Below are 25,423 nucleotides of genomic sequence, written 5' to 3' on the forward strand. Positions count from 1 at the left end.
GATGGTGGCATTTCTCACCCACGGGCTGCTCCTCCCTGGAACCCTCTGCCCTAGAAAAGGGGAATGATTAAGATCCCTGACCCCGGTCCTTCACTTAGAAATATTAAAGGACACGGGACACAGTCCGAGTTCTCTGTCAGATACATCAGATCTTTTCAATTCTGACCACAACCCACCGCCCAGGCTCATAATCTGACACTCTCAAACGCTCACACCTAACACGTCAGCCAGCCATTCCCCAAATATTCCGGATACTTTCAGAATGCTGAGCCTTTGCATATGCTGTACCCTCAGCTCCTAAAGCCTCCCAGTTCCTTATTGGACTAGCATCTTGTTCTCAGGCTTTGAAATCCAGTTCCAGTGTCACCACTCCCTACAGCTCCACCGTACCTGGCAGAGTTGTTAGTAGTTTAGTGTTTCCCGAACGCTTGATTTAAACCTCTGGAGTTGGACCAAGTCAGAAATAAAGATAATTTACATATGTGTGTGTGCTTGTGTGTGTGTGTGTGTGTGTGTATACACATTACTTACATACATATATGATACGTAAACAATAGTTTCTGGATGTAGATAATGATCTGTATTTGCTTCAACAATAGTAACCATGACAACGATGTTGCTGAAGATGTCTAAGTAGGCACTCAATAAACGTTTGTGGTACAAGCGAACAAAGACACATGGCTCCAAAGGAAGGGCGGGGAGTCCGGTGCGGCAGGGAAGGTACTAACAGAATCTCATCAGAGGGGCCATGACTCACGGGGTGGTCTGCATCCAGTTCCGCTCCATAGCTGAGAATCTGATTGGCAAATCTGTCGAGCTCTTGAATGGTTCTTGGGAACCAGGGCACTGCAACACAGAAAGGGCAAAGTCCTGAGCAGCAGATTGGCAGGACGCGGCCAAAGGCCTCACTGAGATCAGAAGCTTGGGACCAGCTCCAATTAAAGTCCACGGTGGTGGCAAGTGGGGTGTCAGCTAACCCATGAAAGTCAAATCTTATTTTCCTTGGAAACTGATTTTATTTACTTATTTGCTTATTCAACTTTACTGAAGTATAATCAACAAAAATTTAAGGTATTTTAAGCATATACCATGGGGATTTGATAGACATATACGTGGTGAAAGGATTCTCCCCATTCACGTGCATCACCTCATATATTTATCTTTTGTGGGGGGAGGATTCTACTCTCTTTGCAAATTTCATTGCTGCAATACAGTGTTATCGACTATAGTCATTATGTTTTACGTTAGATCCTCAGACCTTAGTCATCTTATAGCTGAAAGTTTGTACCCTTTTACCAACCTCTCCCTACTTCCCGACCCTGAAGCCCCTGGCAACCAGTTATCTACTCTCTGTTTCTATGAGTTTACCTTTTTTCTTTTTGAAGATTCCACCTAGATGTGATACTATGCGGTATTTAACTTTTTTTTTCTGTCTGACTTATTTCACTTAGCACCTTGGAAACTAATTTGAAAACACATTCCTAAACATACTCTCTTTCCTGGAAATTTTCTCTGAATTATCTCAAAATTCGTCTCCTTTCCACCTATCGTGGCATAGTGGAGTGGTTTTTGAAGGTTTACTGTAGCAGCAGAATATTTCATGTAATATGTGTTTCAGGCATATTCCGGAATATAAATTAGGTAAAACAGAGCTGTTCTACTGTAAGCACAGATGAGCCCGTGAGCTCTCTTCTCTTGACCCCATCTTCCTATCATGAGTCTCCCTCCCAAAAGGGCCCCCAGGGACCCCAGCAAAACCGTTTGATGCCAAAGCCAATTTGAAAGCCACCGGTGACATAGAATGAATGCAGTCCGGCAGTTTGACGATGCCTTGCAGCACCTAAGAATCTGTGGGCTTGTTCTGAAGCAGCAGCATAGTGGGAGAGAAGATGGGGTCTGCGTTGTGTGACCCACAGTGACTGGGTCCTGCAGAGGGACCCCAGGGCGAAGCGCAGGTGGTAGCTCCTAAATGTGTGTGGCCTTCAAGAAAGAAGACACACTGGGAGTGGCGTCATCCTAAGAATGAACAGACGAGGACATTTTGAACTGTAAGTTCCAAGCAGTCAGGAACCAGGCAGGAGTGCCCTGTAGTTCTAGGTGCATGGAGGGAAAGGAGGGAGGAAAGTTTAGGGGAAAAGATGCTGAACCTACAGCCAGTTAGGTCTGGCTTAGAATCTCGGCCCCAGCTGCCTATTCATCTTCTCTGTGTCTCAGTCCCAACTCCGTGAAACGGAGAATAGCAGCAACAGCAATAGAAAGCCTCCCAAACATTTTTTGAGACCTTACCACGTGCCAGCCTCTATGCTTAGCATTTTTGGTGAAATATCTCCTTTAATCTGGGGATTGTTGCGGGGTGTAAATGAGAATGCAGGCAAAGGGTGCAGCCGAGTGGCCCACAAAAAGGTAGCTTTCCATCTCTTGCACGTTATTTCTGATTCTGGCCCTGCTTGGGTGGGGCAGGAAAGAACATGCGTGCCATCTAGTGGCCAGAGTGGGGAACTGTCTTCCATGGTCTATAATAACAACGGCATCAGACGGGAATCAGCTGCATTCCACCAAAAGAAGATGCTTATCTGAATAGCAGTAATGACGGTCCATTTAGAGCCTCGTTTCCATAGATCTGAGATGCTAAGCTTTCTAATTCCTATGTTAGTAATAAAAACTAACACTGAGTATCATTCTAAATACTTTACTTAGTATTTGTACTATTGGTGGGTACTGCTGGTCTGCTCATATTATAAATGAGAAAACTGAGATACAGAGAGGCTAAGTGACAAACCCAAATCCACTGCTAGGAAACAGTGGATTCAGGATTGGAACTCGGGCTTGGATGACTCTGTGGTCTCAGTTCTGGATCGCAAAATCTGTCCTGCCAGGTATGGGGGTGGGGCGCACAGTGGTTGTGAGGGCTGGAGCCTGACGGCCCGATTGTGTTTACAGTTTCCCACCTGAAGGCTTCCATGCCCCTAAAACCGGCCCACTTCTCAAGGTGAGCTCCCTATGATAGTAATAATGGGAACAGACGTAGTAATTCCAGCTAATGTTTATATAGCTCCTGCTGCGTGCTAGGCACCGTCCTAAACACTTTACATACCGTACCTCACCCAATTCTCCTAACGGGCCCATGAGGTAGGAGTTATTAGTATCCCCATTTTACAGAAGAGGAAACTGAGGAACAGGGAGGGAAGTCTCTTCATGGACCTCTGCGGTCCCAAAGGCTAGACTTTGGAGTCTGGGATGACTCCGCACCATGTTCTGCTCACTTAGCATGGGACCTGACTTCCCACTTTGTCACCTGAATTCTCCTCAAGCTTCTCTTTCTCCTTGAATCCAGTGCCTTCCCTTGCACAATGGACCTCTGTTGTCAGCACTGAAAATGGGGTCTATTCCTTACCTGAGTTTGGAAGGGCTTGAGGAAGGACATCCTATTGCAGTCAGCCAGGACTCGGGATCTCCTCCAAGACCCTTCCTGGTTCTCTAGCATGTTGTCGCCCTGTTACCTCACTTCCAAGGCAGCCCATCCCCACTCGTTCATAGTCTCTCTTTTGCCTAAAAATTATCCATAATTCTGGCAGTAACAGCTGCCCCCAGCCCTTTCCTGCTGTACCCCTTTCTGACTTGGGGGGGGCGGGGTGGCCGTTAGCCCTGCCAAAGGCGTTTCCATGATTATGTACTGAGCATCCCCTACTACCAGGCACTGGACGTTGAGAGGTGAATACAGTGGAGTCTTCATGCCTGTGGTGCTTATATTCTAGTGAGGGTGACAAGGAATAAACAATAAATAAATTTAAATATATAACAATGCCGGGAAGTTCCTGAAGAAGAACAAAGCAGTGCAAGGAGATGGGGATACTATTTTATATAACATCCTGCGTCTCCAGACCCCAGGGTGAGGGAACTAGAGACATGACACGACCTTGCCATGGCTCAAGGGGACTGTAATAGCCAGAGTCTGTTCCTAGATCTGTCCCAGATCTGGTTCCCTATTTGCCTCAGGGAGACACAGACTGGTCATGGTTAAGGGCCTGGATAACAGAGCCACACAGCCTAGGCTTGGATGCTGTCTCTATATTTACCCTCTGTGGCATCCAGGACAGATTATTCCTCTTTGTGCCTCAGTCTTCCCATAAGTAAAGTGGGGATAATAAAGTATACTTTGTAGAAACAACATAAGTTTAAAAGAGTTAATATGTGTGATTTGTTGAGAACAGTGTCTGGTACATAGTAAATACAGACTCATGTTGGAAATATTGTGGGTTCGGTTCCAGACCACCGCAGTAAAGAGAATAGCACCATAAAGTGAGTCACGTGAATTTTGTGGTTTCCCAGTACATATAAGAGTTATGTTTACATTATACTGTAGTCTATTAAGCGTACAACAGTATTATGTATGAAAAAACAATGTACATACCTTAAATAAAAAATACGTTATTGCTAAAAAATGCTAAGCATCATCTGAGCCTTCAGTGAGTCATAGCAGTGATAGCAAAGATCACTGATCTCCGAACACCATAACAAATATAATCATGAAAAAGTTTGAACTATTGTGCGAGTTACCAAATTGGGACGCAGAGACAGGAAGTGAGCCAATGCTGTTGGGAAAATAGCACCAATAGACTTGCTTGACACAGGGCGGCCACAAACCTTCCATTTGTAAGAAACACAGAATCTGTGAAGCACAGTAAAGCAAAGCACAACAGAAGAGGTATGTCTGTACTAGTATTATTCAGCTGCAAGCTCCAGGGATTTTTTTTTTTTCTTTTTACTCTGCCATTAATATAGTGCAGGGAGCAGAGTAGAAAGTCTTCCCGCAAGGCCAGGAAGTCAACCACTTACTCTGTTGTGTAACTGAGTGAGCATTTTATCGCTCAGAGCCTTAGTTTCTTTAGCCACAAAATGGATTAAAACTGTCCCTATTATTGCCATCATTGCATGCATTAAATGCTATAGGAAATGGGACACATCTTAGCAGAGTGACCGGCCCACACAGTAAGTGCTCAATCGGTGTTTACAATTAGGATGGGAAAAAGTTTAATGATGATGATGAAGAAGAAAAAGGAGGAGGGGAAGAGGAGGAAAGAAGGGAGACTGGAGTTACAAGCTCCTTTTCAATCTGGCTCTGATGTTACCAGGATTCCTGATCTTGGGCCTCAGTTTCCCCCTGTATAAAATTCGAGCTGGGGGATTCACTAGCCGCTGCAATCCCTTTTGGGTTTCATATTCCAACTATGGAGGGCTGAGGCTGGCCAGGGGACACATGAAAATATATTGATACTTCCAGTCAATTAATGTGTCGGCCTCGCTTGTTTCTGGAAGTAGAGCCACTGCATTTCTTCAGCATCCAAAATGCATGGCCCCCACCATTTCCCTTTCTCTCACCCAAGAAACAGGGCTCTACTCCGGAGAGAAGCCCTGCTGTCCCCGCCTTGGTTCACAGCTGGGTGAACCAAGCTGGCCGGCTCCCAACTGAACGCCAGAGGGCAGCAGAGCAGCATATTTTCAGCTTTGGCTGACCTTTTTTTTTTTCTTCTCTCCTCCAAAGGGAAAACACTTTGTAGTTGGGCCACATGGCTTGGTTCAGACCTCTTGGTGGAAAAAAATATCAGAGAACTTGAGAGGGCTGCAAAGACTCAAAGGATTCAAGTCTTGACAAAGAGAAGGCAAAGGTCGAAGCAGCTTAGCAAGCCCCAGGACCTAGTCAGGGAGACTGTCAGGGACCCCCGGGGAGGGGGCACTGCGAGGCCATGGGGTGCTCACCCAAGTCCAGGGGCCTTCAGTGGCTTCTGGGCCCCATGATCATCCAGAAAAGGCCCAGCACAGAGCAGGCTAGAGAAGTGGCAAAGCTTTGTGGCTATAGTCACACAGACTCTGGAGCCAGACTGCCTGGGTCCAAATCTCACCTGGGCTACTTTGAGACGTTGAGACTTTGTGCCAATTACTTAACCCCTTTGTTCCCCAGGTTCCTATCTGTAAAACGGCTATAGTAAGAGTATGTACTTCCGAGTGTGTGAGGATTAAATGAGCTAGGACAGTGCTTGGCACAGATACTCACATTATGAGTATTTGGTATTATTATCACTATCGTGATCATTATTATCATTAGAGAAAGCCAGGTAATAAGGGGGGATGGGCCTGCTACACACTTTCTCCAGGCAGCAGCCCAGTCCTACCTTTGAATCGGTTCCCCCATCCCCTCCCCAGACCTCATGTGAGGTTAAGGTGTTGTCTCCCTGCGGCCGCCGTTGGGTACAGCCTCTGCAGTAGAAAAGAGGACCCAGGCTGGGCTTGACGATTAAGAGAAGTAGTTCACCAGCTGTCAGCCTGGGGAGCAGGGACGAGCAGGGCTTAAGGAAATGAGACCCAGGAGAGGCAAGTTCTGGGTGTTGGGGGGTCAGGGGGGACCAAGGTCCTGCCATGGCTCACTGCCTGGGGAAGAGGCCCAGCTGAGCACAGCTGGGAAGCAAAACAGGGTGCGGACGGCAAGTGCTAAAGGCAGGAGACTGCAGAGAACCGACTGGAAGCCGGTAGGTCTGCGTTCAAGTTTCAGCTTTCCTACCCATCCCTCCCACAGAGAAAGTTCCTTGATTTCTGAGTTTCTGGCTTCTCATCCGTGAAACAGGTGCGGCAGCCACGCGCTCACCTACTCTTCGGTTAGGATGAGAAGCCACTGATACCCAGTAGGTAGACCTGTGTCATCATTACACTTGAACCTCTCAAAAAAAAGTCCCAGGGACACTTGTCTGGTTAAGTTAAGGTTCCACAGGCCACTGGTGGCAGGGGCAGGGCTCATACCTGTGTCTCCATCCTCGACACCTGGGCTCTTCTCATTTCCCCAGCCCCAAAGTCACAGTTACCTATTTTTCCTTTAAAGTTACATTTTTTGTGAGCTTCCCATACATCAGATGCTGCGCTAAGCGCTTTACTTCCATTGTCTGTTTCAATTCTCAGAGTAACCCTAGGGGGGTAGACACGATTATTTCCGCTTTGCTGATGAGCAAACTGGGCTCAGAGAGATGAAACGACTTGTCCAAGATCACAGCACCGGCTGGGCGGGAATCCGAACCCTGTAGCTTGTGCACTGAACTTGTGCGCTGAGCTGTGCTAGGCTGGTTTAGAATAAGGTGCAGGTGAGCGGCCCTTGACTTTAGATTTCTGTTCTCCTGCCTGGAGAGGGGAAGGAGATGACAAACTAACACAGGAATTTAGAGGGGCTTGAAGAAAATCCCTAGGACAGCCTCGGGTCCTCACCACCTTCCATCCCGAGCCCCCCTGGCTTTAGGGGAGGTAACTATTTAACACCTAAGTCCTCGGTTCCTCAAAGACACCTTCACATTTCCTTTCTCTTCTTCAGTGACACTCACAGGCCCTTCCCCTCCCACCCAGTCTCACTCACAAAGCCGGGAATCCAGACTGACCCCAGCGACCCAGGCCTCTGTTTTGAAAAGTTAAATCAGATTAGCTCATTAATGACCTTTGCAAATACATCCGCGGTGGGTTGGCCCCTGTGAGCCCCTCCACGGGCTGGCGGGCTGCGGGGCTCCGCAGTTAATGAATGGCTTGGGCAGGCTGGTGCAACAGAGGCCCTCTGTGAGGAAAGAAACATCCGGGGTGGGGGCGGGGTGCGGATCATTAATAAATATTGATTTGACTCCAAGGGAAGCAGCCCGAGGGAGAGCTGGCCCTGGACACCCACCCACGTCGTGGTCTCATTAAGTCGGGGTCAACTGCTCAGCCTGGGCGCCGAGGGGCGGCTGGCTCAGGGGTGTTCCGGAGCAAAAGCCTTCCGCAGCCCCCAGGCCTGGCTGGAGCCTGCTTCCCGGCCAGCGGGTCAGAACTGGCCCATTAAATTTATAGCAGTTCAAGGTGCAGCCTGGGTCCTATCTAACCCCCTCCCTCCACCAGCCCCAGGGTGTCGCCAACAAGGCACCCAGGCTTGCCCCAGACTTCTGTCTCCAGGCTGTCTCAGGGAGAGCCATAAATCCTCGGCTTCCTAGGCCCAAAATAGAAGGGTGTTTTGCACCCCTTCTTCCCAGGCTCCTGGATGTCCCCTCCGAAGCCTCCGATGGCCTCCAGCTGGGCAGAGAAGTCTTTGCTGTGCTGATCACAACAGATGAAGACGTCTGAGGGGGTTAGTTTTCTCTTTTAAGGAGTTTCTATTTTCTTTTTTGAAGAGGGAACGCCCTTCAGGAAGGTCTTGGCGAGAACAGGTGACCCAAACGCTGGCCGACGGAGCCAAGCTGGTCCCTGCCTCCTGGATGGAGCCGAGGCGTGGTAGGGCAGGGCCCACTTTTATCACTGACAGCCCAGGCAAAGCCTTTGATCTCTCCGTCCACATGTCAAAATGAGAATGAGAACCAGATGAATAAAAGGAACCTAGCAGGAAGTAAAGAGTGAAATGGAGTGGAAATGAATAAATGGATGGAATGAGTGAAAGATACAAGGGAAATAATGAATAAAGAAAAGGGCATTTATTCCAATCACCAAGCTAACCTGGAGCTATCCTCCTCATAGCCTTTTTAAGATGTCACTTATCTTATAAACGTGCCTATTGGCAGGTTGTCCACCATATTCCCAAATACTGAATTCTGTTTTCTGAGCGCTCACGTTGCCCTGAGATCTGACTACTGGCTACTTACAGCTGGAGTTACAGACAACCTCCACTGGATCAAACAGAATGCATCTAAAGCCTTTTCCATATGTCTGTCCCCCTCCAGGAGCCCCTCCTTGGCCCTGCTCCCCCTCTCCCCACCATGCCCAAGAATGACTTCAGTGTATCTCCTAGGTGCTCCTGACACACGCCCACTTCCCTGTCCCTGCATAGACATGGCCAAACAGCAACTACCTCCTACACCATAAGGCATGTGAGTCAAGGCACCATGTGTGTTGTTTTCCGTACTGCATCCCTCCGTGTGGCTGCCACTGAATGAATGCTCAATAAATACGTGTTGCATGAATGAATGATCAACCGAATTAGGGCATAAATGTGAATGAAAGAGAAGAAGGTGGTAAAGCAGACTCTGGTTTTTGAGAAGGAATAGTAAGAGAAAAAGGAAGAAAACCCCAATCGTCAGGATTTTAATAAGTAAGAGCCACGTAATTCATAAAATACTAAGAAAAAAGAGAATTCTAGGGGAAAACGGGGTCAAAGGCTACAAATATTTCAAAGAGGATGAAAACAAGAAAGAGGTTACTGCTTTTGGTAACAGATGTTGTCAGGGTGCTAAGGAAGAAGAGAAGGAAAAAAGGGAGGGGGGCAAAGGGAAGCAGGGAGGGAAAAAGCAGGAAATCTGAATGTGAAGCTGTTTCCTAGACCAGTGCTATTTCCGATATACCGCATGGCCAAGTGGATAATGTCAAGCGTCCAAACCATGCTCACAGGAAGTCAGCTTCGAGAATGAGATACCATTCCCAGGGCCCCTCACATCATCCCAAAGAGGAAGTTATCTCCCCGGCTGCGAGGTGAGGCTGGCCCCAGTGAGGGGGTGACGGCCACCAACTCCCTCTGTGTTATTAGCCTGGTCAGTGTGTCCACCCGATGGAGCCGGTGGTGGCAAATAGTCTGACATTAAGCTGAGGTTATAGATCATAAAGCTCCCCCCTTATTGAGGCTTAAGGAGGAACAATATCAAGGGCCTGTTCAACTCAAGCAAGTTCAACTCAATCCATCAAACACCCTAACACGCAGAGTGTCTTGCACGAAGACCCCATGAGCCCCAGAAAGTGGCCAAGTGGGTCTTAGGTCTATTTCACAGATGAGGAAGGAGAGGTAAAGAGGTCTCCCAGCTGCTAGGGAGTCAGATGGGATTCAAACCTAGCTGGCAGTTTACAGAACAGGAATTCAAATCCTGCCTCTCGACTCTAAACTAATTGCTCTTTTTGACTTGCTATGATACTCCCTCAATCCAGCATGAATGGCAACTTGACATTCAGTTAAAATCATTTCATATTCCTTTATTACCCCTTCAGTCGAGGGAACACACCTGTCACAGACAGAAAAGGGGTTCTCAGTCTAATTCTTTGTAATTTTCACAATCCAAAGAGCACATCATGGTGGCCTTTCTTTACCAAAGATCAGGAGTTTGGGAATTCTGGCTTTGCCTCAACCGTAAGATTCCCGGGTATCCTTAGAAAAGACTCAGGGACAAGTTTACTGGCCATTTTGCATGGATCCTTCATGCCAGGCACATTGTGCAAAGTGTATCACAGAATCCCCACAGCCGCACTGGCACACAGATATCTTCATTTTACAGACGAGAAAAGCTAGGCCTACAGAGGGCGAGTAACTTGGCCAAAACAGCTACAGCCCTGGAACTGAACTGGAAAAGCGAAGACTCCAAAATCCACAGCACGGTTCAAGTGTACCACTGTCTCGCTTCCTAATGTTGAGAATGAGAATCATGTTATCTGTTGCCCTAGCTATCTGAGTTGACTGTGGCAAAGCTTCCATGAGACAACCTAAGGGGAAAATCGTTTGGATTTGGCATGCAAATAAGGAATTCCTGTTAGAATGAAAACCTGCTTACAACCTTATGATCTTCCTCAGCTTGAAGCCCTGCGACCTCGCAAACAGACTGGCTACAAACACAGCATTTACTCGGGATCTTCCCTTGCCAGCGAACAGAGCTGCCTCTGACAGATTGCGAAGCCGCAAGCCCTGGACCGGCTTCCAGTTGCAGGGCTGATGCCACCTTCCCCTCAATGGGCTTATCCTCTCAGCTGCGAGTCTGCTTGTCCCGATGAGGCAGAGTGGAAACGAAAGTCCCATCCTCAGCTGCCAGAGGACTTGCGGCAGCATCAACGCAGGCTGGAAGCAGCCCGGTAGGCTGGAAAAGGCTGTCAATCATTCCTGCGTGTCTTTGCAAACATGCCGACCCTCGGTCTCCTGCAGGCCCAGGGCCATGAACATCTACAGCCCTGAGGCACACTTGGGGCTGAATGAAACGCATGGGAGGAGGTTTGGAAGTGAGGAGGGGGACAAAGGAAAGATGATGGAAACAGAACAGAGGAGCAGAGGGAGAGAGAGAGGAAAAGCAGGCACAGGTGACGGAAATGGGGAAAACCCCCGACCATCTGGACCCCCTCCTGCCCTAAGCAGCTTCTCTCTACAGGGTCTCAACTCTTTGGGAACAATGACCCTATTGAAAATCTTCTCTCCTAAAAAATATGCACGCAGGTGCACATGTACCATTTTGCCCAAAATCCCAGGGGCTTTGCAGACTCCTCCGAGGAACCCTATCCTTCCTCCTCCCACGATGGATCTGAAACTGCAGCCTTATCGTGGCACTGCCTTTCACGGCAGCAATGTTGAAGCAGAAAAGGGAAACACTCAAGAGGGCTGGGAGGGGAGAGGGGCATATATGAGGGAAGGAATAAATATAATGATGTTACTTTGTCATCTCACAATTAAATCTTTGTCTTCTCCACTTAAATCATTGCTTCAGGAATTAATCCAAATAAGAAGACAAATAAAATCATAAAGGCCCCTAGGCTAGATATAGGTAGTAGATAGAGAGATGAATAAATAAATAAATAGCCTTTCTACTCCCCACAGAAAATCGCAGTTGTCCTGGCAGTCTGGACTCCCTTTGTTGCCACAGCAAGACCCTTACAATCACCACCACAGCATGAACGAAATCTACTCAATGGCCAACTGCTCTTGGAAAATAACGCCAAACGGATAAATTTCTCAAAAGGTGATGATCCTACACCTCTGTCTAGCCAAGTCATTTTGTCCATCTGCTGCTCCTGGCTGCAATCTGCCTCCATGTAGGAATTTTCCATTCCCCCCGCTCAATGTAATGTCATGCAGAAGACTCAAAGGGAAATGTAAAAGGATTAGTAGATTGATCGATGGAAGATATTAATGCTCTTTCATGTTGGGTTGAAGAAGGATTTGAGGTCATCAGGAGAGAGGGTAGCCGGAGAATAGACCTCAAGTATTCAAAAGACTCTCTGGATTAAAATCCTATTAAACTCACATCAGCTTCTCTAGGAGGCATTTTAGAAGGTTGGGGTTTCTTTAACATGTCACCATAATTAGCCTTCCCTTAAGCTGTTTTGGGTGGGGAACTTTAGCAATTAAGAAACTGAAAACTTTCATTTTCTAGCGCCCACACGGCCTTTTGAACGGTTTGAAAACTAGAATGGAAAGTGGTTTAGCCTAATTGATTTGAGGGGTTCAGATCTCTCCCCTTCAACCTGCTGTCAGACTCGCCCCTGAGATCTGAGCCCCTCAATAGAAAGGGCATTTTGTCAAGTGAAAGAATCAAAGGTTCGGATCTATGATGATGCCTTTCTTCTTCTAATCATCCTCCCGTGGAGTTGGACGGAAAGAACAACTCTGCAAAGGGATGGTTGTTTCCCCTAAAAAGGTCTGTTTCTGGGCCCAGATTCCAGTTCACAAAAACTACCCCAGACACCCAAAGGGCCCGTGTCTCTCAGCAGGTGCAAAACTGGGCTGTTTCAGCATCACTGCATGGAGATCAGCCGGTCCGTTACGTGGACATGAAGGTCAGGAAACCGTGTCAGGGAGTGGCAGCCAATACGGGACAGAGTGCACAACCATCCAAAGCAATAAGGGTCGAGAAACACGTGTTGTTTTAAAGGGTTAGTCTGAGCAGTTTTTTCCTCACTAGGTAAAGTACCAATCCAACGTTAAACATCAACGCCCTGCCATTTTGAGCCCCACCAGGGAATCAAACCTGTGCCACGTTCCACCTCTGACGAGCCCAACACTGATGATGTGGTGCCTCTGTGTCAGAACGTTGGCTTCTTCACTTTCACACTTGCTGGGTCCTCAGAGTCCAAAGTGGAGAAGAGGCCCAATTCCACCAGCCGTGTCTCCATCACAGCACCCGCCCCTCTTCTGTATTCACCTGGCTGTCCCGTCATCCTCGCCAGCCTATGAGCTCACGAGGGACGGGCCGTGCTGACTCTCTCTCCTTCCAGCTCCAAGCACAGTGCCAGGTACAGAGCAGTGTTAGACATCCGCTTGCCCACAGCTGCACAGAATTCACTCTGTGCCTTAAGGCAAGTCACGGCCTCCATTTTTTATGATGAAAAATTAAGGAGTCTGTTGGGCCGCCTGACCTGTGAGGTTATTTTCTAGTTCCCAGAATCTCCGAAAACGTAGCTGTGTACAGGCTGGCTTTTCATGGCTCCCGTGCTCAGGTCATAATTTATAATAACAAGGATGATAATGCTAAGAATAGAGAACTTCTGTTAAGCCCTTAAACATGCTCAGTGCTGTTCTCAGTGCTCCACTGGTGTTATTTCATTAATCCTGTGAGGCAGAGACTCGTCCTCCCATCTGATACAGTGATAGACTGTGGTGATCAGTAATTTGCCCAAAGTCACACCAAGTGTGTATCCTGGTTCCGGAGTCTGGGCTCCTAACCGTTCTTCCACATCCTATTTCGGAGCCTCCCGTTCAGGCTGCCAGCCCTTCAGCTGATCTCTGTGCATCTTCCCTGCCTCCCCAGGGGGCTGCCTGCCTGCCTGTCAGTTGCTTTGATTTCCTACCCCAGGGCCCCAGCTGGCCTGGCCTCTACCTGCTCTGAGCAGAGGCAGAGCTTGACCCACGATTCAGCAGGCCCTTTGCCCTGAGGGCCTGTGGCCCCTGTTGGGAGCAGGTGGCCGGAAAAGCAAGAGAAGTCCGTTGTCATCAGGGCAGCAGCTCACTTGGGAGGTGGAAGAGGAAGGAAGGCAGATAGGGTTATTCTGAGGAGGAATTCCAAGTACGCGCCCCCAGTGACCAGAGACCCTGTGCATCGCTGGGCACCCTTGGCCAAGGCAGAAGCCCAGGATGGACTTCCTTGTCTTGGTTACAGCCACAGGAGGACACGAGCAGGAAGAGAGGAGGTCTCCTAGGATGGCCTCGGAGGTGTCTTTTGGAAAATGCTTCAATGGCCTATGCGAAGAGGTGGGTCTTGTCTCATTGTAAAGCATCTCTGCCTATTAACATACTATTTTCAGGTACAGAGCCTGAAATCCTCTTGAGCTGGTCGTCAATGTTTTGGCAAGAAAAAAAGCTTTTGATTTTACAGTAGAAAAAAGTTTTTGATTATATGGGAAAAAAATAGTTCATCTCAGCAATCACACTTCTAAGTACTTACTTAAATGAGTCGAAAACTTACATCCATAGAAAAACCTGCACATGAATGTTTAACAGCCTTACCCATGGATAAACAAGATGTGGTACATCTATACAATGGAACATTATTCAGTAATTACAAAGAATGAGCTATCGAGTCACAAAAAGGCATGGAGGAACCTTGCTAAATGTAAAAATAAAACAGCCTAAAAAGGATATATTCTCTGTGATTCCATATTCATAATGCATGACATTCTGGAAAAGTCAAAATCATGGAGAAAAAAAAGATGAGTGGTTGCCAGGGGGAGGGGATAAGGAGGGAGGGATGAACAGGGGGAGAACAGGGCACTTTTCGGGCACTGCAGCCATTCTGCATGAGGTGTAATGGTGGATACATGACATTATGCATTTACCAAAACCAACAGAACTACACAATACAAAGCATGATCCCTAATGTATAGCCTTTAGTTAATAATAATGTATTAGCATGGCTCACCAATTTAACAACCATCACATACGCTCATTTATCCAGCTGGGCACTGTTCTACGCACCGACTATGGAAGATCTCATTTAGTCCTCACAAAAGCCCTATGAAAAACTGAGGTCAGAGCAGTTAAAGAGACTTGTCAAGGGTCTCAAAGCCAATAAGTGGAAAAAGTAGGACTTGAACTGAAGCCTGTCCAACCCCAAGCCCATACTCCTAATTCCTTCGCTCTACCGCCCTACTCCCCTCCAGGGCACATCAATTACATTTTGTAATAGGGAAGAACAAATCTGACTCCATATTAGAGCTGTTTCTTTTACTTTAACCTTTGTACTCTGTTGCTTGTGCTTAGTCATGATGGCTTTGCACGTTTTGTAAAAGAATGTTGCCTATAGCCTGAAATATACAGGATAGCCTATTCTCAGGGCTCTGACCTTTAAGAGTTCATACATACAGGGATAACTAGTTGCAGAACAGAGAATAGTATTTGTTTTGTTGGAGGTTTATAGGAATATCATGACCTGACCTGTGTGGACACCTGCAAGAACAAAGGATTCCTGCACCAAGAAGTTTGCAACAAACAAACTCTTTCGCCTTTTTAGTTTCAAAGAAGGTCTGAATTATTTGATAAGGTAAGATGGTTCTTTGAGACACTAGTCTGCTATCATCTCAGTCTGAGGGCTTTCTGAATAAAGTCGTTACTCCTTGCCCTAACAACTGGTCTCCTGATTTATTGGCCTGACATGACCCGAGCAGAACAAGTCTGGACTCAGTAGCAATTTCAGTAAGTAAATAAGGGGGCAGAACAAGTCATGACAACTGCTCTGTTTAGCCATCACTCACAAGCATTTGCTGAGAGCTGTGTATTAAGCACTGTACTAAACTCTGAGGATATTAACATAGGTAAGAGACTCTCCCTGCCCACAAGGAGCTTGTAATCTAGTGGAAGAGACAGAGAGACAGTGAAAGACCTAAGAACAGAGCCAAGGAGCTCCAGCTCCAGAATTGACATGTCATGAGAAGGACTTGGGGAGAGGCTATGAGATGAAATGGAGGTAACTAAAGAATTTGTCTCAAAATTATCTTTATATAGAAAGCACCCTGGATACCCTAATCATCCTACCTCTAGAAATTACGAAATTGACAGCAAAATAATCCACGAATGAAAAATACATGAAAATTGCAGCAGAAGACAACTAATATAAGAAACAGCTATCTTGAGGAAGGGGGAAAAGAACATTTATTAAATGTCTAAATATGCCAGGTACTCGTCTGAGTCCCTAACCTATATCCTCTCACTTAATCCTGGTCTTCCAGGGTAGAGATTATTATTATATTATTATTGCGGTACGCGGGCCTCTCACTGCTGTGGCCTCTCCCGTTGCGGAGCACAGCCTCCAGATGCGCAGGCTCAGCGGCCATGGCTCACGGGCCCAGCCGCTCCGCGGCATGTGGGATCTTCCCGGACCGGGGCACGAACCCGTGTTCCCTGCATCGGCAGGCGGACTCTCAACCACTGCGCCACCAGGCAAGCCCGGTAGAGATTATTTTTGCCATTATTATGATGAGAATGTAGGGTCATCTGTGTTGCAACATTGCTGTCTCTTACCTGTGTCTTTCTTCTTATCCCGGGAAAGCTCGTGCACAGTGGCCCCAATTTCATGCCTCAAGATTCTGATGATGTTTGCCAGAGCGGGCATGCTGCGTTTATCCAGATAGGTGAAAAATTCATACTCATCTTTCTTTAAACGTGAAGGTCTTGATTCAATGTGGGTCAGGTTTATATCATTCTCCTAGAAAACAGGTGTAAGGGAGTATGTGAAGGGGGCAGTCACTGGAATTGACACAGACCAAACACTCAAAACCAGAGCAAAACACAACGAAAGGAGAAGAGATGAGGAAGAGTAGTTCTTTTTCTTTTTTTTGTCTTTTGTTTTTTAAATATAAGAATAGAAGAAAGTCTTCAACACTGCAAAAGTTGTTTACCTTTTCTTCTGCAAAACCAAATAACTAATCACAAGAGGTGGGGGAGACAGTTCAAATGCCACAGAATTTAATCACGTGGAAATCTGCTCAGGGCTTAGAGTTGCAAACATAAGATTTCATTGGGTCAGTGGTTGCCAAAAATATTTACACAGGAAAACCTCCTTTCCTGAATGACATCTCACAGAATCTCAGTAATAGTACCTCAATAAATAAATCAATAAATACAAGCAACATTGTTCTGCTTGAATAGAGTCCACAGGAGTCAGGCTTCTTGGGTTTAAATCAAAGTTCTTAATTATAGTGGCTACGAGACCTTATAAAATGTACTTTCACATTTCTAACCGTCAGTTTCTCCACCTGTAATTTGGTGGTACTATGGTACCCGCTTCATAAATTTTTGGAAACATTGGATGAGATGATACAAACACATTGCCAGGTACTTAGTAAATGCTCAGTTAAAATTATCCAGTATAATATCATTCATATTTTTATATAATTACTTTTCATTCAAGTTATGCCACAAATGTGTATGTAGTACCTACTAGGTCCTGATCACTCTGCAAGGCGGTTGGGATATATCAGTGGACAAAACAGACAAAGATATTTTCCTTTATAAAGCTTCCATTCAAGTTGTGAAGAGACAAACAACAAACATAAAAGATAACCGATTTGTGTATTATTTTATAATGATTATAATGATAAAGGCTAAGGAAAAAATACCAAGCAGAGCAGGATGAAGGGAATGGGCCGTCCTGGGATGGAATGAGGGAGATTACAGTATTTAACAGAGCGGACACATGAGGCCTCACTGAGAAGGGAAGGCTCATGTACAGGCATTCATTAAACGCCACAAAAATAATACTCACTTAATAAAATGTCTCAACTTCAATGTCTTTAGCTGGTGGTACTTTAGTTATTATGGGGTTTGTCATTTAAGAAGAACTATTTACTTAAATTGGTCCTCAAATTTGAATGTGTGGTACTCATCTGCTACTTATTCAAAAGTCTGATTTCATTGACAGTACGGTTCTTTGTGAAGAAAACCAAGCCTCTTTACTTTATTAAAATAAAAAAAGGGGGGGTTGCCCCAAACATTGAAATGGATAAAATGTACCCAGAAAAAAATGTTTAACTTGAATAACTCTATAATTTCAAAGAAATGAAATTCATCGACCTTGTAGTTCAAGAAGCGTATCTTTTTTCTTGATGGTTAGTGGCACAGGGGTAATTACAATAACGATACCTTTTGCATTTGAATATCACTTTACAGTTTAGAATTATTTTCTGTGACCTTCCCAACAAACCTCTGAAGAGGTTAAGGAACATGTAAAAAAATGAAATCAGAGATAAAGATGTTTTGTTAAAAGTGGCCGGAGAGGGAGGCCCTTTTCCTCTAATCTCAGACATTGGTCTTCTAACCGCACAGCCTTTCCTGCCAGAGGTAACGGTGAGCATCCCTCAAATATCAGCTTTTATCATTGTTGTTGCTATTATGCCAACACTCCCCACCCCCAGATGAAACCTCTGGGTATAGTAAACACAGTAAAAAGCATTCCTACGCAGGCACCCTTCCTGCTCTTTCTTCCTCATGATTTTCAGGGGTACATGATGGAGCTATTACTCTGCAGCTATTACAGCTGCAGAGAACACACCCCCTGACCAGGTAACCCAATGTGGGCGTCCCGACTAGAGAGAGAGTATGTGGAGGAGAGAAGGCCAGAGAGATAGCGGTTGCTCCAAAGCTTTTTATGCAAACAGAGGTGACCTCCTAAACGCAGCCAAGAGCAGTGTCATCCTTCTTGGCTCACGATGATAGAGAATGGTTAAGCTCCACCCGCTGTTTACCTAAGTTGAAACTTCAAATGAAGAGATAACCAATTTCTGCCTTGTGTAGAGCAGGGAAAACAGCAAAGCCAAGAGCCAGGAGTGCACACACCTTCGGCATGGTTATCTGCGAGACAGGGTGGGAGGGCGAGTGGCGTAGGAGGTGAGAAAGGATGCAGAGTGAAAAACAGGCTGGCAGGCAGACTACAGCTGATAATGTTCCCCACCCATACCCCACCGCTCCCGATGTGACAGCACTTCCGGAGAGAAGACGCGCACTTTGGGAATAGCCATAAGACAATGTGTGCCCCGTGACTCAGTCTTTATAATTCTGGAGACCTAACTTATGGGAAAAAACTTTTACCTAAATATGTAAGCTGACTAAATTCCCATAATAGGGGAATGGTTAGGTGGACTGCAGTGTAATCATTCAGTGGAGATTACGCAACTATTAGAAAGGAACCAACAACAACATGCATAAAATACAGCTCCAGTAAGCACTCCAAGTCTCTAGATGATGGGCCTAGGGGTGATTTTTGTCTCCTTTCTATTTTCTTTTTTATCACAGTTCAACTTTTCTAAAAACAACATTTATTACTTTTATAATGAAAATTTAACTTTGTCTCTTAAATGGTTATAATGACAGCCACTTGGGAAAATACGATGGATATAGATATGTGATCATTAAAATATGTTTTAAAAAATTATGCCCAGGTCAAGGAAAAAAAGGCTAGAATGAAATGCATCATGATGAGTTATGACGAGATTATGTGTATCTTTTAGTTATTTGCCAAATGTCTTATAATATTACGCATATAATGAAAATTAAATTCTATCTTTTAAATGTGAGTGAAATTTCTGGCTAAGAATATCCAGCCAAATTTTTTAAACGACTTCGTTCCCATTTGAATCAATTTGTTAACAATTAACTCTCTAGCTTGGCATGCAATTTCCTTAGTGGAGTTTTTCCAGTTTAACAGTGTGGATTCTTAGATAGATACCAATAACTTTGGTTGCTAAGGAGGCTTTAGAAATCAACCTCCAAACCTGATTATGATCTTAGTTACCTTTTAGTAAATGAATTTTTATTTTTAAACAAGGGCTTTATGCAGGTTAAAAATTGACCCCTACACACTCACCACATCTTGGGGGAGGGATAAAGAAAGAATTCTTTGTGTTAATACACGTGGACATCTTAGCAGAGGCAAGAAAGGTTTAGAGTTAGACATTCCAAAGACAATTTCACAATTTGTCCAGTACTTAATTTCTGTGTACAAGATGGCTGAGTAACAACTTGATTACTCAGGACTCTTGAACAGACAGTGTGGGGACCAGAGAAAAGCAAAGTGGAATGAACAGTCTATTTGAACAAGGATTGACCAGAAACCCGCTTCTGCTCCCATCCAAGAGGAAATCTTTCTAAAAGGGGATTTGTCACAAGTGGATAAAGCTATAGATACACAGAATGAATATGATGAATTGTGGAAAACAGATTCATGCTTCTGGACCTTTTCTTGACCTCCAGCTTAGGGCCCCTTCCTCTCCTCCTCCGTTTCATTCCTCGAGGAAAGAAGAATGGTACAGCGAAAAGCATGTGAGCTTTGGAACTAATCTGAGTTCAAATTCTGTTCTGCTACTCACTACCTTTGGATACTCTAGTTGGCCATTCTCAACTTTTGTTTCTCTGTGTTTAAAATAAAAATCATAATATTACCTGGCAGCTTAATAAGAATTAAAAAGAGGGAAAGTACCTAGCACAATTGTGGCTTCGCTCACAGATACTCAGTAAGAACTCATTATACACTACCTTTCTCAACCTGGTATAGAGACACATTTCCCTGGGAATTGAAACACATTAAGCTGATGAGTCATTTTACCCTTTCATATTTGCTTTACCTTAAACTTTTCTCAGCTTTTTCCCTGAGAGCATGTTTTAGAAATGAGAAGGAAGTGCTGAGCATATTGTTAGATGAGACTAGACTGGAAAGGGGGAGCTTCTTGGACCCCCTACATGCTGTTGCCTTGGCATAAGTGCAAATGAAATTATGTCCTGGCCTGTTTCAGAGCTTTCTGGGGGCAACATCAAAGACAGTCACAAACGATGTCCCACGTCATTGGTCTCAAGCAAACGGACAGGAGGCTTTCATAACTCAGCCGATCCAACACCTTCCTTGTGCCAAACACTGTCCTAGGTGCTGGGCTACAACAGCGAACAAACCCGGAAAAACCTGGGGACTTCCCTGGTGGCCCAGTGGTTAAGACTCCATGCTCCCAATGCAGGGGGTGAGAGTTCGATCCCTGGTCGGGGAACTAAGATCCCACATGATGCATGGCGTGGCAAAAACAAAGAAAAAGAAAAACAAACAAAACAAAAACAAAAAAGCAGGAAAAATCCCCACCCTCCTGGAGCTTACATTCTTGAAGGAAGAGACAAACAATGACTATGATAAATAAATAAAATATACTGCCTTCAGATGGAACAGACAGAAATAAACAGGAAAGAGGGACAGAATATTCCAGGGGTTCAATGCAAGTGCCATTTAAACAATGGGGTCAGGAAGTCCTCAAACAATAAACAGGTGACATGTAAGCATAGACCTGAGGTCAATGAGGGAGTAGGACATGAGGGAACAGCAGGTGCAACGGTCCTGGGGTCAGACATTGTGCAATATGACTGAGGACCATCAACGAGGCCAGCGTGACAGGGGCAGAGTGAGCACGGGGCAGGAGGCAATAGGACATGAGGCAGAGGAGTAACCAAGAATGACCTATCGGCCGTTATCTTAACTTTAATTTTCACTTGGAGTAATATTAAGAAACTATGAGAGGTAATAGGGCAGAGAGAGAGAGACATCCTTTGACTCATGTTTTCAAAGGAGCAGTCTGGCAGCTATTTTAAGAATAGACTGGGGACTTCCCTGGCGGTCCAGTGGTTAGGACTCTGCGCTTCCACTGCAGGGGTCATGGGTTCGATCCCTGGTCAGAGAACTAAGATCCCAGAAGCCGCATGGCACAGTCAAAAAAAAAAAAAAAGAAGAAGAAGAAGAAGAAGAACGGACTGTTGTGGGACAAAGGCAGAAACAGTGTGGGGACTACGTCAACATTTGGGGTGAGAAATGGTAACTACAAAGATAAGTCTCACGGAAGTACAGGCAGGGCTTCCTGTATATTTTTACTGATCTCTGCTCACAAGAGGGCCAGCAACAGCCCTAGCTGACCAGGAGTCTGAAAATTAAACCCACTGGGCTGAACAGGAAAGCAGAAGAAGCACAATTAAATTCTAGAGGGAGCTCAAGATCATCTCCCACTCTACCGTGGAGGAGAGTTCTTGGGCAGGTTCCAGCTGAACTTCCAGAAGGATTCACGCCCTGGAGACCATCTTTTGGGATCCCACTCTTGCTTCTCCTGGAAGGGTCTCTGTTGTAACCTCTTGGTCTTTTCTTCCCTCAGTCTTGTCCCTCTTTGTTAGGTTATTTCTTCCCCCACCCTCCCTTCCATGTGGTCGGGATTGTGTCCAACTCGGAGGGAACCCCTTCCTGGGGAAGAGCCGGGCTAGCAGCTTAATCCGGGCTCTTTTCAAGGCTTTAGAGACATGAGCTTTTTTGTCCCAAGTTCCCCTTTCTCCCTTTTCTTGCCACTGGAGAGAGAAAATCAAAATGGCCCCGTGGCCTGTTTCAGTCCAGGCTACTGATGCGCAATCACAAGTCATGTACCATCAATGGACCACAGCACTCTGTCTACATTTCCACGGCGTGGGATCTAACCTCATGATGAAAGTTTAGAAAGTCAGCTCCGTGTTGCTGTTTCTCAAATATGCCCAGCTTTGAACAGGTCAGCAGCTGAAAACAGTGCCAGTTTTCCATTTGAGGTTCTTCTATTCAATAGCTAGATCATCAAACCTACACAAAATGTTTAGGGTAGCATCATTTGCATGGACAAATAATGGGAGGAGGCTATATGTCCACCAACAGGAAATACGGTCACACGATGGAAGATATGGGAAAATGAGCAAGAATATATGTGCAAATATCAAAACAATGTTCCCCACCTTCTCCCCAAAAAGAAAACTGCAGAGGGATGGTTACAATATGATTCCAATTTTATGAAGATTAAAAGCTTGCAGGATAAACAACAAGGTCCTACTGTATAGCACAGGGAACTATATACAATATCCTGTGATAAACCATAATGGAAAAGAATAAGAAATATATATATTTTTATTCATTTGTATATTCTTTTATATATATAAATGAATCACTTTGCTGTACACCAGAAATTAACACATTGTAAACCAACTATACCTCAAAAAAATAAAACAAAACTTGCCAAACAATGCCGTATATCTTAATGGATATCTCTGTATCACAAAGTCTAAAAAGATGCATGGGGGGCTTCCCTGGTGGCGCAGTGGTTGAGAGTCCGCCTGCCGATGCAGGGGACACGGGTTCGTGCCCCGGTCCGGGAAGATCCCATGTGCCGCGGAGCGGCTGGGCCCGTGAGCCATGGCCGCTGAGCCTGCGCGTCCGGAGCTTGTGCTCCGCAACGGGAGAGGCCACAACAGTGAGAGGCCCGCGTACCGCAAAAAAAAAAAGATGCATGGGAATAGTATGTGTCAAATTCAGATTAATAGCTACCTCTGAGGAGGGACATGCATGGGGAAGAGATACCCAGGGACTGTAGTCATTTCTGTAATGATGTATTTATTAAGCAGGGAGTGAGTTACATGGGCGTTCCTTATATCATTATCTATATTTGGGGGTTTAAATAAGATGAGAAAGTCATCTGGGTTATAAGAACTTTCTTCCCCCCAGTGGAACTCAAGGCTCTTCTTATTTTGATTAAAGATGGAATGTTCCCTGTAAACATTTTACTGCCATAACTGCTCTGGACCTGAGGCCAAAGGGGCAAAAGCAACCCTTGTGATTCACTCTTGATTCTGTCCTGCTCACCAGACCCAGGGGTCACAGGCAGGACCTTAAAGTCCAAACTTTAAAGTAATAAACATCTTGTATCTGACCTAATGTCCCCTCTGCGATCCCACCTCTATCTCCAGGAACACTGAGGTTGGTAGACGGTAAGGGGATTTGAGGATTCTGTGACCTGGCCACTTGTTTATTCTCTCAACTCATCTGTTTCTTCATTCTGGAATGTACGTCCCCCCTTCCTCTCCCGTAGCCAACCCTCTAGGTTTCAGCTTAAACATTGTATCTGCAAGAAACCTCCCCTCGCCAATTTTGCCCTAAGCCTGGGTTAAGAAAGCTCATGGAAACTTGAGCTCCTCCACATTCTAAAGGGGCAGAGACTGACTGCCTGGCTCTTCGCAGTCTCCTCAGCACCTATATACGGTCTGACAACAGCCGATACCTAGAGACTGTCATACAGAGTGAAGTAAGTCAGAAAGAGGAAGACAAATACTGTATATTTACGCATATGTGTGGAACCTAGAAAAATGGTATAGATGATCTTATTTGCAAAGCAGAGATAGAGACACGGATGTTGAGAACAAATGTATGGCCACCCAGGGGGAAACGGGGGTAGGATGAATTGGGAGATTGGGACTGACATATATATACTATTGATACTATGTATAAAAGAGATAACTAATGAGATCCTACTGTATAGCACGAGGAACTCTACTCGATGCTCTGTGCTGACCTAAGTGGGAAGGAAATCCAAAAAAGAGGGGATTATATGTATATGCATAGCTGATTCACTTTGCTGTACAGTGGAAACACAACATTGTAAAGCAGGTATACTCCAATAAAAACCAACAAATAAACAAACAAACAAAACCCAGCCGATATTCAAAGTACGTTAATTGAATGCATAAATGAGAAAATAAGAGCTCATTGACTAATCAGATGAGGGGAAGGCGTGGGTCATCTGGGCAGAGGTCACACATAGAAAGTGAATGCGACAAACATAGACTGTATATGTCACATTTAGACTATAAACAAATATATAGATTTGTTTTCACAAGACCGATCTACCACGAAAATGGAAGGTGAACTTGGAAGCAGTTTTTACCTCTAAGTGTCTAGTCTTGGGCAGCTTGCTTAGTCTGAACCTGTGTGTCTCCATCAATTAAATGATGACAACTGAACACACCCATGTACTGATACTTTAGATCTCTGTATATCTGCCTGTTTGCTTGTTCCCTCCCCTGGCGAATTCACGGTAAAACGATTAGCGGAGTGCTGGCAGAGGAAGGGAGACCTCTTCTTTGCAACTTCCCCCAGGAGCCTGCTTCTAATTTTATAGCCCATTACTAAGCCACTCGCAGTAAAGGCTCTCAGGAGACTCCTGTTCTAAGAAGGAGCGGGATGTGAGCACGTAGAGGCTAAAAATATAGAGAGGTACGGAAAATGCAGAGAATTGAGAGATGAATCTGCTGAGGACAGTAGGATGTTTGTGGGTTGGCAGATAGAGGGTTGGGTATGTTTCTCATCGTTTGGCCCCAATTCACTAAACCATCTGCTTCACTGTCCCTACCACCCACCCAATACATGTAAACACTATACATCTGTATCTTCATTATAATAATCAAGCCTATTGTGTTGCATTCTGATGTTGCTACTAGCTGAAGTCTAGTAGACCACAAGCCCAATGGCAGGCAACATCATCCCTTAATGGGATGATAACTTTGGTGTTAATCATCTAAGGAAAAGACGGCAGTGCTCATTAAGCATGGAGGTGACTGCAGGAGTACTTAGCAAGGGACTCACAGGGAGCAGGTGATTCTCTCATATGGAATGTTTCTCCTCCATTGCCAATCTTGGAGGAGCTGGAATGTATTATTTTTTTATCTTGGCCATGCTGTGTAGCTTGCGGGATCTCAGTTCCCCCACCAGGGATTGAACCTGGGCCGAGGCAGTGAAAGCCCAAAATCCTAACCACTAGACAACCAGGGAATCCTTGGAATAGTTGTTTATCTTCTGTCTTTATTAAGGAAAGGTAAGTTTACTTATACCATAATTTTTGCTTTGATTCTGCCCTGCCTTTTATTAGCTGTTTTGATAGTAATAATGCTTGAAAT

General features: G+C 45.4%; 1 protein-coding gene across 1 annotated transcript in view; it reads right to left on the minus strand.

Annotated features, from left to right (window-relative positions):
- Positions 1 to 25,423, minus strand: part of PAH (phenylalanine hydroxylase) — a 72,181-nt gene that overhangs the window by 34,325 nt on the left and 12,433 nt on the right. Inside the window, exons 3-4 of the mRNA XM_067697742.1 lie at positions 16,187 to 16,370; positions 758 to 846 (exon numbers count right to left, since the gene is read on the minus strand). Of these exons, the coding sequence (XP_067553843.1) occupies positions 758 to 846; positions 16,187 to 16,370 (273 nt within the window). The remainder of the gene's footprint in view (positions 1 to 757; positions 847 to 16,186; positions 16,371 to 25,423) is intronic.

Source organism: Pseudorca crassidens, chromosome 11 (genome assembly GCF_039906515.1).
Source record: "Pseudorca crassidens isolate mPseCra1 chromosome 11, mPseCra1.hap1, whole genome shotgun sequence".
Classification (NCBI taxonomy): domain Eukaryota; kingdom Metazoa; phylum Chordata; class Mammalia; order Artiodactyla; family Delphinidae; genus Pseudorca; species Pseudorca crassidens.